This window comes from Corvus cornix, chromosome 1 (genome assembly GCF_000738735.6).
Source record: "Corvus cornix cornix isolate S_Up_H32 chromosome 1, ASM73873v5, whole genome shotgun sequence".
NCBI classification, from domain to species: Eukaryota; Metazoa; Chordata; class Aves; order Passeriformes; family Corvidae; genus Corvus; species Corvus cornix.
In genome coordinates, this window is record NC_046332.1 from 281,482 (window position 1) to 295,531 (window position 14,050).

At 50.8% G+C, this 14,050-nt stretch overlaps 1 protein-coding gene across 6 annotated transcripts in view; it reads left to right on the forward strand.

Moving 5' to 3' along the window:
- The window catches only part of TIAM1 (TIAM Rac1 associated GEF 1), a 158,157-nt gene that overhangs the window by 78,381 nt on the left and 65,726 nt on the right, over window positions 1-14,050 (forward strand). For 3 of the 6 annotated variants that reach the window (XM_039554614.1, XM_039554618.1, XM_039554628.1), the window contains 2 exons: window positions 4,778-4,956; window positions 9,923-10,905. In XM_039554614.1, coding sequence (XP_039410548.1) covers window positions 9,934-10,905 — 972 coding nt within the window. In that variant the 5' untranslated portion in view covers window positions 4,778-4,956; window positions 9,923-9,933. Of the gene's footprint in view, window positions 1-4,618; window positions 4,683-4,777; window positions 4,957-9,922; window positions 10,906-14,050 lie in introns of those variants that run through there. The other 3 variants (XM_039554609.1, XM_010391393.3, XM_039554624.1) reach the window with 2 other exon arrangements.

A 14,050-nucleotide genomic window follows, 5' to 3' on the forward strand; every position in this document is an offset into this window, starting at 1 on the left:
ACCTTATTTTTTATTTCAGCTGCGTTTTGGGAATTCTTTCATTTTTTAAAGTATCATATAAATGTCCATGCAATCCTCGTAGCCTCCATGGAGGCCAAGTGGGCTCCTTCTTCCCCGCAGTTCCCTCGTGGCTGGGTTTAGTCTGCCCCACAGGCTGCAGGGAGTTGCCCTCGTGGCTTCCCATAGATTTGCTTATGTCTGATAATCTGAAATTAGAATCCTCCCCCTACTCTGCCCTTTGCTGGAAACGTGTAAAACCTTGCAGATTCCCCCCAGGGTAGACAGGGGGATTTTCCCACCATTAAAAATAAAAGGGAAGGGAAGGAGAAAGAGTTAAAGCATGCTCAGATAGTTGTAAAAGTGTTTGAAAAACAAAGAAACCCACAACCGTGTCAATTACTCACATCCCCTCTATAAATAGAGAAACCCTGGAGAGGGGGCTTTCCCTTGGGCTACCTGCTCTGCTCTTCCATTAATTTATTGCTAAGGCCCTACGGTGCTTTGTCAGTGCTGTGCTCCTGGTTTTGTTTCCTGTAGCTGGGATTTGGGGATGGCTGACTGTTGGCTCTGTGGAGGTTTATGGTCTCTTGACAAACCTCTCTCCCTCCCTCTCTTTTTGCCTATTCTTCCCTCCCTTGGAAATTGTCATAGGGGTGGTGCTCCAGCTGGAGGAGCAGGGCTTCCCACACCTTCCCCTTTAGGAGTTCTTCTCAAAGGGAATGTGGGTTTATTTTTCATTGCCCTCCTCTTCATCTGGAGGATCACCAGCATTGTTCTCCCAGCCGTGACAGACACGGAGGTTGCGCGTTAGCGAGACGCTTGCAAAGAGGTTTTGCAATTCCAGCTCTGCCGGCCCGTTCTTGGGGATGTATGGATGGATCCCCCACCTTCCTGGATGGCCATTGTCATCAGACTCCAGTTTCAGGAGCTGCCAGTCTCCTCAACAGGTAGTATAAGCCATGCTTGGTTTGAAATTAATTTTTCTCACAAACAAAAGGCTTCTATGACATTTTAAATGTCATAGAAAGAAAACACAGAGATGTTTGTCATTTATTTTCACTACTTTAAAAGTCAACCAGCTTCTGCCATCCTCTAAAGTTGGTCTCGGGGCTCAGTGTCTAGATCAAGAGCGCGGGGAAGCTTGGAGATTTTCTGAATTGCATTTCTGAACAAAGACCTGGGCATAGAGCAGTCTCTTCTCCATCCATCCATCCATCCATCCATCCGTGGATCCATCGCTGGTGCGGCCTTACCTTGAGGTGTGGGGGCAGTTTGGGCACCACAGTTTAAGAAGGGTCTAAAACTATTGAAGAGCATCCGAAGGAGGGATACAAGGATGGTGAAGGGTCTGGAGGATTGTTGGGGTGTCTGTGCAGGGCCAGAGCTGGACTCTGATCTTCGTGGGTCCCTTCCAGCTCAGGATATTCTGCGCTCCATCTCCTGTGGGTTCTGTTTTGCAGAGGGCAGCCCAGGGGGATGGGATGGGATGGGAGAGCCAGAGCTGTCAGGCCACCGGAACCGTGGAGCACAGCAGAGCATTTACCTCGGTCTCAGGGCAGGGCATTGGCTGCACTGATTTCAGCAGCAATTCATATTAGCTAACTAACTATTAACTAGCAAAATGTGGCCTCCAGTCACAACTAAAGGGCCTGATTCTCCATTTCAGGAGATGGGATCGAACACTGGAGTTACAGTGGTGTGGAACTGGGATCGTGGGTGGGGAATACAGCTCAGAGCCGCTGATGAATATTGAATGGTTTCTGTATGGAATGACTACTACTTCCTGTCTCTGTACGTACATCCTGATGCTTGATGGTAGAGTTGCCGAGGGCTTCTCCAAACTGGATGAAGATTTACTTAACAACCAACTGATTGCATTTGAAATCTGACAAAAATAATGCCTCACAAAATGAAAAAGTAAAAATAGAATTGAAAGAGAGCTGTCGTCCTTTTCACCAGCTTTTCCTGTTCACTGGACAAGGAGATATATTTGCATACTGATTTTTTTCGTACTGGAAAGGAAGGGTTGTGCTTTGAAAAGGAGGCCTTTAGAAAGCTTGCAGCTTCCATATTTTTCATCTATTAATGTTCTTGTCAAGTGTCTGCGAGCAAAAAGAAAACAGGTGTGCTGGATTTTTCTCCCAAACTCTGGGCATTGCAAACTGCTCCAGCATGTAAAAGTCAGAGCTCTTGCTGTACCTGGAATCGCAGGTAGCAGATGTGAAGAGTAACAAGGTGCTCTTTTAATCTGTTCTACTTCCTTGCTCTGTGTTTAATCCGTCCGTGCAGGTTTCCTGCGCTCCCCCGGCCGGGACTGGCGGCACAATGAGCCCTGTGGGAGCTCCTTGGCCTGGTTTGTGGAGACACTGCTTTGTGGCTGTGCAGTAAATACAGCTGTGCTGCTTGCAGACCTTCAAAGGATGCAGGGAGCTGCACTGATGTGTGCAGGCGTTGGCTCGCACGCACCAGGGCTGTGTCTGAGTGTGTCGGGAGCAGTCGACGCTAACAGGGGAGGTCTTGTCTCGAGTGTAGAAGTTTGAAAATCTTTATTTGATTTTTTTTCTTTTAGTTAGACCAATTGTTCCATGTGTCAATGTTTACAGCTGTCCATCTCCCCCGAGAACAGACTGGTGGGTCACTGGTCAGCTTCCCCCTCAGCCAGTCTCCACGGGAGCATCCAGAGGAGCAGACATGTCCAGAAAGGGCTCTGTGCTGGAAAGGAAGTGATGGGGCTGTGCTCGTGTTACTTCCGCCCTTCCTGCTGAATGAGGAGCATGGACATCACTTTTTGCCCCTTTGGACCTTCCAAGGCCTTGCTAGAAGGAAGGCTTTGCTGGAGGCTGCCTCAGAACTCCAGAACTTCTGCTGTGACAGAGCCTAGGCTGTTGGAATGAACCAAGACACTGAGGACTGTTCCAGTGCATATTAATGTCAGACAAAATATGAAAAACTGATAGTCTTCTTGAAAAGTATGAATTGGTTTAATTTAGGAAGGACTGTCAGAGTTGTAAAAGTTGATGGGAGCAAAACTTTTCAGCAAAGAGTCGATGGGTGATGATAAATCCTTGTCTTCTGGAGGAGCTGTGTGCGCCCAGGACTCAGCTGTTTGTGGCAGAGGATGCTGCCAGCCCTTCAGATGTACTGCAGCAGCGTGAGGATTTGGATAATGCGGGATCCAGGTGCAAACATCCCCTTTCTAACCAAGGACTGCCAGGAGAGAAGGGGTTTTGCTGGAGGAGCGCAGGCGGTGTGCGGAACGGGCTGCGCTGGAGTTGGTTTCTCAGGGGAGTGACCAAAGTTTGTGTCACCCCGGAGCAGATTTTACTGAGTTACAAACTCCTTAACAGCCACGTCAGGGTGGAAGATCTGATAAAATGTTTGGCTGTGTCTCTTTTGTTCTTCTTTTGGTCAGGTTTTTTTGGGGCAGTAGCAGGCGGATCTGAACAGAGATGGTCCCAATTCCTTTTCCTGGGAGGTGAGGAGTGCATGTAGCAGGGTTGCTCCCCGTGCGGTGGGTGCAGGTGGGAAACCTCTTGCCTGTAGGACCTTTTTTGTCAGCAAGATTCCCCTCTTGGAAATTATTGGCAGCTGGCATGATAATGAGTCCATTTCAATATAAATGAGCTTCATTTTATTAATTTCTGCCAGCTCCTGAGCAATTCATGAACTGCTTTTCCGATCTCAACCAACAGCTTGGGGGGAGAGGGGGAGGTGGGGAGCAAAGAAGGGAACATGAAGGAAGAGAAAGAAAACGAGAATGTTTTTCATTTTAAATAGAACCAATGACTCTGATTTCTTTTGAGAATCCAGCCAAGAGCGAGGATCACACTTTCCCTGCCAAGCAGCTCTAAGAACATGAAGGGCAGCGGTAATCCCTCCCCTGGTTTTTGTTCCCTGGGACTTGTGGAGAAGTTTATAACTCTCCCAAGTCTGTGCAGTGTTGAGGTGATGTTTCAGTGCCGGTGCTTGGCTGGGAGAAGGGGCAGTTGGGTGAGAGCTGGATTGGGAAGCGCATTCAGCCTCTCCCAGGCCTGGACTTGAGCTGGGCTCCTTGCAAGGGAGCTCACCAGTGGTACCAGGCCTGGAAAGGGCTGGGATTTGGTACCCACACGAGCTCTGTGTCTGACTTGAGGACTGTCCTTAGGACTTGTCTCAGGTCTAGGTAAGCACAGACTGGTCTCTTGTATCTGCACCTTTGTGAGCACAATTAACCTGAGAATCCTTTCCTTGCTCACAAAAACCAGAGGTAAATGCTCTGCCCCAATGTCTGATTCGCCCTTAGAAAATGGTAATGAAATCCCTGCCTGGAAAACAGCCCTTTCCATAAATGAGACAGTCTGCAGAGAGGTCTCCTCTGAGGCCTTCCAGCATCTCCTGGGCGGTTGGGTTCCCCTTGCTGCCAGGAGTTCAGCCCTGCCTTGTTGGAAGGTGCCTCTCTTGGTGGTTGTCTTCAGATGCAGGTGTGGTTTTGGCCCTGAGCTGAGACAGACTGGCCTCAGCAAGGGAATGTTAAAGTCCAGGGGGATTTTGATTGTGCAGAGCTGTGGGAAGAGGAACTCTCCACGTCCTGTGGTTGGGGCCGGCGGTGCTTGACTGGGTTTTTCATTTATTCTGCCACCATCAGATTCCATCATCCGAATTTGAGCACAGCATTCCGTGCTGTACTGCCCAGTGCTCCTTAGGTAAGTGCTGATGACAGGCCCCGGCAGAAGATGCTCCTGTACAGCCCTCACTGCTAACCCTTTGTCTGATTTGTTTTTCTCCCCTTTCTCCCCAGGTTTTTGGCATGTAGTCATAGACTCTGACGCGGGAGTAATGGAGTCGCTGAGTGGCAGGTGCTGACAGCTTCTGCAGTCCCAGTAACTGCTCATTTTGGGGTCATTTGCAATTCTATACCTCTAAATGCCACATCTCTCTGGGGGAAGGTTGCGCTGGATACCGGGACTGCCTCGGAAGGTACATGTGCGTCCCTGTGTGTTTCTGTAGGACTTGGCCGTGCTGTGGGATGCTGGGGAGGGGAAGGGCATGAGCTGCATGTTCTGGGTATCCCGGCTTGGCAGCACCGGGTCTTTTCTATGGCTGTCAGGCAGCTCCTGGTGACATCCCTTCCTCCCTCCCTCCCTCCCTCCCTCCCCCTCTTGCTCGAATTGCCTGCAGGGCCTTTCTGGAGTCCATCCCGTGCTTTAACACATGTGAGAGCGGCTCACAAAAACGAAGTGCCTGGTTAAGAGGTTCTGATGTGAAAACAATGAAATATGCTGCTGGAGTTTCCGAGAAACTCAAAGGCTTTCTGTGGAATTTCAGCCTCTCTCTTGCCCTTTTGAAAAAGCACATTTTAATTACAGTAAAATGTGTGTGTTCACACTTGGTTATTAGTCTTGTACATTTTTCTATGTGGTTCTGGTGAGTTCAGTAAAAATCTTTATTGTTGGCTGTCAGATTTTAGCAGAAGTTTATTTCTGTAGGCTCACTGCCCGCTGTGGATTTGATCATTGTTCTGGTTCTCACAGCCTTGGAGCTACACTCCAGGAGAAAAATACAGATTTGTCACCAGGGCCTCCCACTAGAATCTAATTTTAAATTTGCAATCTGTTGTCTTGTGAGGTGCTTCAAATTTGGTTGGAAATCTAATATTTTTCAGATATGCTTCTGGAATCCAGTGGTCCAATCTTTTGCAAGTTTAAGAGTTAGTAGCTTAGGTTTTATTGAAATGAGTATTCTGGGTTTGTAATTATTTTGAGAAATAATTTAATATCATGGGTAGGGGAAGAGGAAGGAAAATGACTGTTTTTAAAGGGAATTATGTTCTTTGAGTGGGCCATCATCAGTGGTCATCTAGAATGTGATACAATTTATGTGTAACCATTTCATGTAAGACTCATCCAGCAAAACCTCAGCAGTTCAGCTGCAGGTCAGTGTGCTTTTCCAGGGCACATGGTGTAGGAAACACTGTTTTTTCTGTGCTTTGCTGCAAAATTTGTGTTCTTCCTTCTGGCAGCCTAATCTTGATGTCAGTCTTAAGTTTGAGCTTTCAAAAAACACCTCTCAGCCCCCTGTCCTGTCCCTTGATGTGCAAGCTGGCTTAAAGGTGACTTTCTTGAAGTCACCACAATTTTGACATTTTCCCTGCGCCGAACCAGGAAGGAGCGGGTTTTCTGGGAGAGAGAGCCCTTTCCCAGTGTGGATGGTCAGGCCACTCTTTGAGGATGTGGAGGAAGGAGTTGTCACCCCTCATTTGCCTGGCTCGGGCTGCAGATACAAATCTGGATCTTCCGCGTCTTCGGCGAGCGCCTGAGTCACGGCGCTGGTGCCACTTCCAGGAGACGTGCCTGTCTCCCTGCTTTGCTTTTCAAACCTCTCCCTCCCAGAGAGAGAGATGTCGTCAAAGGCCCTCTATTCCCACAAAAAGTTTGGGTTTTGATGAATCAACGTTTTCTGCTGAAAAGCGTCCAGCCAGTTGTGCTGTGTTAGACAGCCGCTGATCTCTGCGAGGTTCAGGGTAATGCACAGCAGATTCCCAACACCACGACGGGACGGACCTGCCTAAAGCATGGAGATGTGTCACGCTTGATCTGTGTCATATCCTGGTGGTACCTTGATGGGTCTTTAATGGTGGCCTTTGCATTTAGCAGCCGAGGTAACAAGGGGAGCCTTTGTCCTACCAGCACTTGCGTGCAGCTCCTATTAACATTACTCATTTTCTTAATTTGATACAGATTTTTTTCATTGAGTGTGCTAAATGCAGTTAAGCCACAGACAGGCAGCATCTGGCGGTCGTAGCTGAGCAGTTTGAGACGCTGTTGCCCCAGGGTGTCTGCTGTGGCCCGTGGGAGGGGGAGGCTGGGGCTCCCCTCCCCTGCGCAGCTCCCACTTGCCGAGGATGCCGCGTCTGCGGCGTCTGCGGCAGTGCCAATTCCCCTCTCAGGGCTGCCTTTCCACAGCTGCCTGAGCTCACCTCACAGCTCCCCTGCTGCCAAAAGCCGAGGAGGTGCCGTCACTGTCCCTCCTCCTGGCCGCTGCGTCACCCTCCGGACACACTGTCCCGTCCTGTCCCCGCTGCGTCCCCAGACAGGCACCCTTGTGCTGCCTCTTGCACGTGCCAGGCCAACTTGCTAGCTCAGCAAAACCTAACCAATAAACTCTTTTTTTGGCTTTTTCTTCCCCCCCACCCCGGGATTTATTTTCTGCTGTTTTAGTGGACTCTGCTGCAGGAGCACTTGAATTGGTTCAGGCTAACTGGTGGAAATGCTCAGCCAGCAATGCCGAGGGGGTGAGAAGGCAGGATGAGGGTCCGTTTCAGAGGACCCCCTCAGCTTGACCTGCTGGGATTGACTGTCCCACCCGACGTGTGTCCTGCATCTCCCAGGGGAGATGGGCTCTGCCAGGGGATGGTGACAAACCTCGGGGATGGCACTGTCTTGCATGGCTGCAGCTGGATCAGCTGCACTGCCTGCAGCCCTCTTGCACCCACTGGCCAGCATTCCTGCAACTCTGCAGCCGGGAATTCAGCGGGATTAGGCAGGGCCTTTCCAGGGCGAAGGAGTGAGGTATGGGCTCACCGATAGCAGTCTGTGGATTTGCAAGTGTCCTCACCCAAAGCCCCAATCCACAGAATTAAAAAGGGTCAGCTCTTTACTTTGAAGTCTGACACTTCTTGCCAGTCTCTAGCAGATACTTCATTGTGTGAAATCACTCCCTAAACATTCCTTCTGTGGAGAGAAGAGTTCCCTCCTTCCAGGAGAGTGTGATTTCCTCACCGGATGCAGCCCGAGCTGCTGCTCCTTTCCTCACCAAGCCGTTTGTGGTCCTGTTGCTTTTCTGGCTGGGGGAAATCTTGCCTGGTGTGGTCGGAAGGTAAAGAATCATTCCAGGTTTCAAGAGGATTTTTAGAACTATTCATTCTCCTTACACAGATTGAGAAGGGATGGCTGGAGACTGGGGATGAATGGCTGCAGGCTCTGCTGGGCTGTGCAGCCGGTGGATATCCTGCCGGATAGAAGAGTGGTCAGCAAGCAGCTCAGAACCAAAGCAGTGAAAGCATTGTGCTGAGAGGGTTTCTTCTGCAGGATGGAAGCATTGAGGCCTGGCTTTAGATGTCTGCAGAAGAAAAGATGCAGGTTTTGTGCTTTAAAATGTTCCACAGGCAAAAGCTGGATGATGGTTTTTCAGTCTATATCAAAGAGCTGTAGGTCTTAGGAGATAGTAAACCCTTGTCTAGGGATTGATAAAGCTGTCTTTTTTTTTTTTTTTTTTTTTTTTTTTTTTTTTTTTTTTTTAGATTTAAACCTGCCCTTTCTTCAGTGCATTTATTTTTCTAAACAAGTCATGGCAGCCAAAGGGAGTTCTGCCATTCATTTCAGTAGACGTAGGGCACTTCCTGCTGTAGTTTACTTCACATGCAGTTGTATTTATGCTCAATACAGAAATGCCCAGATACTTATGGTGTTGTCTGTTGCTCCAGCACTGAACAGACTTCTAGCCTCAGCCATGAGCAGCTTTTCTGGGTAGAGGAGCAGAGGCACAGTCCTCTGGCTGTGGTCAGAAGTGTCACTGCAGAGTTCAGTTCTGCCATGCTGTCCCGTTGTTTAGTGCCATCAGTTCCTCACTTTCCATGTATTCATGTAGGGCTAAGTCAGTTCTGTGCAGCAGCAGTGGTGTGTATATACATAGTGAGGGAAAATACGTGGTCACATTCATTCTGCCAGTGTTTGGCTCAGTACCCATCAGCATCCTTGCAAAGGACAGGAAATGGCCCCAAGAAATCAAAAACTCCAGATTATTTGAATGTCAGAGCAGATTTTTTTGTTTTCAACCAGAACTAATGGAAATAACCTCAAAACAAAGAAGTTTTGTCTTGGAACTTCTTTTCAAGATTGATGAAGTATTTTTCTCTATATAATTGCCTTGTGTGTAATTCAGGATCTCCTGTTTAATTTTGAACTTTGGCATTTACTTTTCTTATTCTTCTTCTTGCCGTCAGGCCAGAAGGAAGGACCCAGTACTACTGATAAAATATTTCTGACATTTGTTGAGTGAGATCACAGACCTCAAAGTGTTTTCCAAGGTTGAATCAGATCATCACTCCCACCTCCTGGATGGGAAACCTGTTCCACGGCGGGACGTGCACAGCTGAATAATGCAGGAGGCTGGGGCTGGGGCTGGGGACACAAACCCCGTCCCTGTGTTCCAGCTCAGATCAAAGAGCTCAGATCTACTTATCTGCTTCAGAGGGAGTGGGAAGGAGAGGTTATTTTTGTATAGTCTGAGTCACTCATGCTAGTTGATTTTTCATAATATGGCTTTCTTGTGTGGGGCTCTCTGTACCTGCTTAATGTTGCAGTTTTTTTGTTCCAGGAATCAAACCTGTCATTAGCTTGCTGCCAAACGGGTAGATTTGTACTTTGCTCTTTGGTGCTTCACTTTGCAGTTCCTAGCCAAAAAAAAAAGGTGAAATCTCAGCTAAAGGTATACATCCCTCTACTTTTCAGCATCTTGTTACCTGCAGATAAACAATAGCTGTTGATTTTTTGAGTTTGTTGGCTGGAATGACGATGCCGACGTTGAGAGTCAGGCGACTGTGTGCAGAGCTGAGATGGCACTGTGGTGCTAAACTGGTTCCAGTTCACTCCGATCTCGAAGGTTCAGTCCTTCCCTCTTCTGTGCTCTTCATTTGCACCAGCAGAGCTGTCTGGCTGTTTGCTGCGTTCTGATTTAACTGTACTTCTAAGTTCACTGGTACAGCTGCTGGCTCCCTTAATTAATTCTGTGGGATTATTGCTGCAGTCGAGCAGGCCCTGCGAGTATCTGTGGTGTAGGTTTTGGGACAGGTTCAGTGATTAATTAAATCAAAGAGCGGTTTTTGGTGTGTTGGGGTGTCCGCGTGCCTCCCTCCCCTAACGGCGCCCGCTGTGTGCCCTTGCAGACCGTGACGCCATGGGGAACGCGGAGAGCCAGAGCGTGGAGCACGCCTTCTACGGGGACAAGCAGCCGGGGCTGGGCCGCAAGCACACATCGCGCTCGCTGCGCCTCTCCAGCAAGGCCTCGCGCCGCATGCGCCACGCGTCCTCGGGAAAGATCATCCACCGCAACTCGGAGGTGAGCACACGCTCCAGCAGCACGCCCAGCATCCCGCAGTCGCTGGCCGAGAACGGCCTGGAGCCCTTCGCCGCCGAGGCCAACCTGGAGGACTTCGGCAGCCCCATGTGGGTGGAGCGCGTGGACATGGGCCTGCGCCCCGTGTCCTACCACACGGACTCGTCGGTGACGCCCAGCGTGGACAGCAGCACGGTGCTGACGGCTGCCTCCGTGCACAGCATGCCCGACTCGGAGGAGAGCCGGCTCTACGGGGACGAGCCGCCCTTCCTGGCCGAGGGCGACGGGCGGGCGCTGCGCTACGCGGCCAACGGCACCGCCTTCATGGACGCGGCCAGCTTCAAGAAGAAGCGCTCCAAGTCGGCCGACATCTGGCGCGAGGACAGCCTGGAGTTCTCGCTGTCCGACCTCAGCCAGGAGCACTTGACCAGCAACGAGGAGATCCTGGGCCTGGCCGAGGAGAAGGACGCCGAGGCAGCGCAGGGCCCGGACGCCGGCGGCAGCCCCCAGCCCCTGGTTGCCTGCCAGCGGGCCAACTCCATGAGTGACTTGTATTCCCCCAAAACCCCTGGTGCTGCCATCAACGGTGGCCCCCGGAACGCCTTTGGAGGTTACTGCCGGAACCTGGTGTCCGACATCCCGGAGCTCGGGAGCCATAAGATGGCATCGGTTACCGCCGAGGACGCGCCCTCCTCCTACAGTAACTACAACACGCTCCCCTGCAGGAAGTCCCACTGCCTTTCCGAAGGGGCCACCAACCCCCAGATGAGCCATAGCAGCAGCATGCAAGGCAGAAGGGCGAAAACCACCCAGGTAAGGCAGTTTTCTTCCGTGATTTGGCATTTGCTGGGCTCGGTCTGTAGATGAAGGTTTTCCGGGTTCTCCCAGGCCGTGTTTTCCTTCAACACCCCCTTTCCAAGCAGAGAGCTGTTTTGAGGAGAGAGCTGAACTAGCTGGTCTCCAGAGCTGGCTCGATTCCATCACTGTCCCTTCTTTATCTGCAGCCCTCCTTGGACCTTTTCCACTCTTCACTGCCTCTGGGAAAGGGAAATCTGCATTTGCCAGCAGAAGATTTCCCTGCGTGTTTTGCAGTGCTGACGGTGCCTTTTTTCCCAGGGTAGCTGCCAAAACTGATCACTCCACTGCAGAGTTGTGTCCCCCCTTCTGCCCTCCCTGCCTTGTCACCCTTCCCTGCCTACACCCGTGGCTGGAGGCAAAGGAAAAACCTGTCAGTGTTTCCCCTCTGTGCTAAACACTCACTGGGCTGAAATTTCACTCTTCTAATTAGCTGATGCTCATGTCTGTGCAAAACATCTCCCCGAAACAGCACTGGCGCTGCCAGGCCTGCTGTAAACTAAGAAATGATGGCGCCTGGAGACGTATGGGGAAGATGCTGCTTCGCTGAGCCAGGGGCAGCACAGAGTCAAGAGGAGGTTCGCTGTCAGGTGCCCCTCCTGCACTCCAAACACGAGGCCTGTGATCCTGGAGCTTTCCCACATGCTGCCCTGCTTTACCCTGTCCTGCCTGATGGAGTTCCTGCCTCGGGCTGCAGGCAGTGGTTCTGCTGGCAGTTCAGTGGCAGATGGCTTGTATAGAGGAGCAGAAAGGAGCTTCAGACCCTGCCCTCCTCTCCCAGCCATGCCTGGCGCACAAGTTGTGGGCAGATTGTGCTCCGTGTGAGTTCATTTGGATCTTCTGAGAGCAGAGGTCCATCCAGCTGCCTGGTGGAAGAGCTGGCAGCGGTGTGTTTGACGGGCACCGTTCTCTAGAAATGGCTCAGAAACGTGGCCTGGGGACACAGAGCAGGGATGGGGCAGGGCTGCTCCCCTGATGTCATTGCCTGGCTCGTCCTGTGTGTGTTGTGCACCATGTGCCTGACCAGAAAAAGGGGAGAGCTGCACACTGGTCAGGGTCAGAGGCCAGCCAGTGCACGGCCTGCTGCTTGCTCCCTGAGCTGCTGGCAGGACATCTCAGGCTGGGCAGCAAACAGCTCCTGGAGGGCTCCAGGGGCCTGTGCCCCCCTCCGCTGACACTGACTCGTGGGAGCTGCTGGGATGGGGCTGCTCAGGGACTTCCTGGCTGTGCTTGATCTGTGGAGATGGGCTGCTGCTAAATATAAAGCTGACATGCCGAAACAGATGCTGCAGCGTCCCACAACTGCAGCTTTGTTCTTCAGGATCAGCTCTCTGCTCTCGGAGGTGAAAAGCCTTTGGTGCGCCAGCACGGGATAAAAAGCAAGAGAAAACAACAACAACAAAAAAGAATAGACGGGTTTTGGCAGCCTTGGACCCAACAACTTTCCTGAAGGCTGTTGGGTGCAACTGCTGCCTGCAGCCTGCTTTTGAGTGTATTTAAGGAAAAAGAGAATGGAGTCGGTGATGAACAGCCAAGCATTTGTTTTCCTTCTCGGTGCCTATCCTGGCATTCAGGAGATTCCTCCGAGGCATGTAGTGAAAGTCTGGAATTTAAGTCGTTTTTTGTGAGGCCTCAGCCGTACCCAGGGAAATAATTTAGTGGGGCTGGTTTCACTAGATGCATCTCCTGAGACTGGAGATGATGGCTCTAAGGAGTCTTAGCAGTGATTATTACCATGGATAAATTCAACAAAATTAAAGCTTTGCAAAGGTCAAAATTCCTCCTCCCAAGTCTTTAATCCCAGCAGCAGCCTGTAAGAATAAGATAGTTGTCAGAAATGAAGTCATGTCAGCCCCAGCCTAGCCTGAGCAGGCTTAGGGAAATGCCTGTCATTATGTGTTTAAAAAGGCAGAAATGAAGGCCAAATTTGCACACAAAGTGAAAGGAGTTCCTTGGTGAGCCTGATGAGGTGGCTTTGATGGGGTGAGAGGAGGGAAGTGACCAATCTGTGTCTGCACCAGGTCCCCAGTCCAGCAGTGTCTCACACTTTGCTCTTCTTGCCTCCTCAGCGCTGGTGTGAAGTGGAGCCTGGTGGGAGCTGAGGCTGTGTCACTGCCCTGCTCTTGCTGTGCTCTTTGGCACTGTGCTGGGCTGTGCCAGGTGCCACTTGGGCACCTTTGGGGCAGTTTCGTTTCCCTCTGCCCTCCCAGTCTTTTGGCAGTTGTATCTTCCTACTCTTGATGACCCCATTGCCCCGGAGCCTGGCATGTGTGTCCATGTGCTGGAAAACACTTCCTGCTATAAACTTGTGTTTTGAGCAGCCTTCTAAAGTGCCTCTCCCCATCCCACTCCCACGAAATAATTGTTGCATCTTAGGGCCATGAGGACACCACACAAAGGTGACCCAGGGCCAAGCGTAATGTGGTGTTGGACAGAGTTTTCCCTCTTGGCCTCTGGGCCAGTGAGGTGTCACTGCTCTGTGGCGTTACAGTGCAGAGTCACCTAATGGATTCTCCTAGCCTGGAGTGAGGTTTCTGCCCAGATCCCTGTTGCCAGTCCTCACAAGAATTTGGGGTTGTGTTTGCCAGTGGGTTGGGGTGTTTTTCCACTTTTTGGAAAGCTGTAGCTGGGATATCTGCCTGTTTGTTTAGTCTCAGTGGCCTGGTGCTAGAAGTGCTGGAAGGGTCTGATGGTCACTGGTAGGTGATATTTGACTAGTTTAGTCCCTAAAGAGGCCCCTGCCAGAAGGCCTTGTGCCCTGGTGTTTGGTTCCTGCCGTTGTTCCGTGCATGCTCAGCTGCATGCCTGAACACCATCGCGGTTTCTGTAAGTTAATTTGCTGCAAGTGTCACTAGCTGCACTTTCTGGGCTGTGCTGACCAGTGCTCTTGGGAAAATGCATCCCAGAAAGAAGGGGCCAGAATCCTGGCTGCACGTGTTTTGTTCTGATGCCTCATCCGTGGGTTCTTTGCAAGCACGTGGTTCACATTAAAGGGAAAAACACCAACACACCCAAAACAGAGAAGAAAATCTCCCCCTGTCCAAATTTAAACCTTAAATTGAACGGTGGGAGTCACTCTCCACTAATTGAAGGGAGCTTTTTC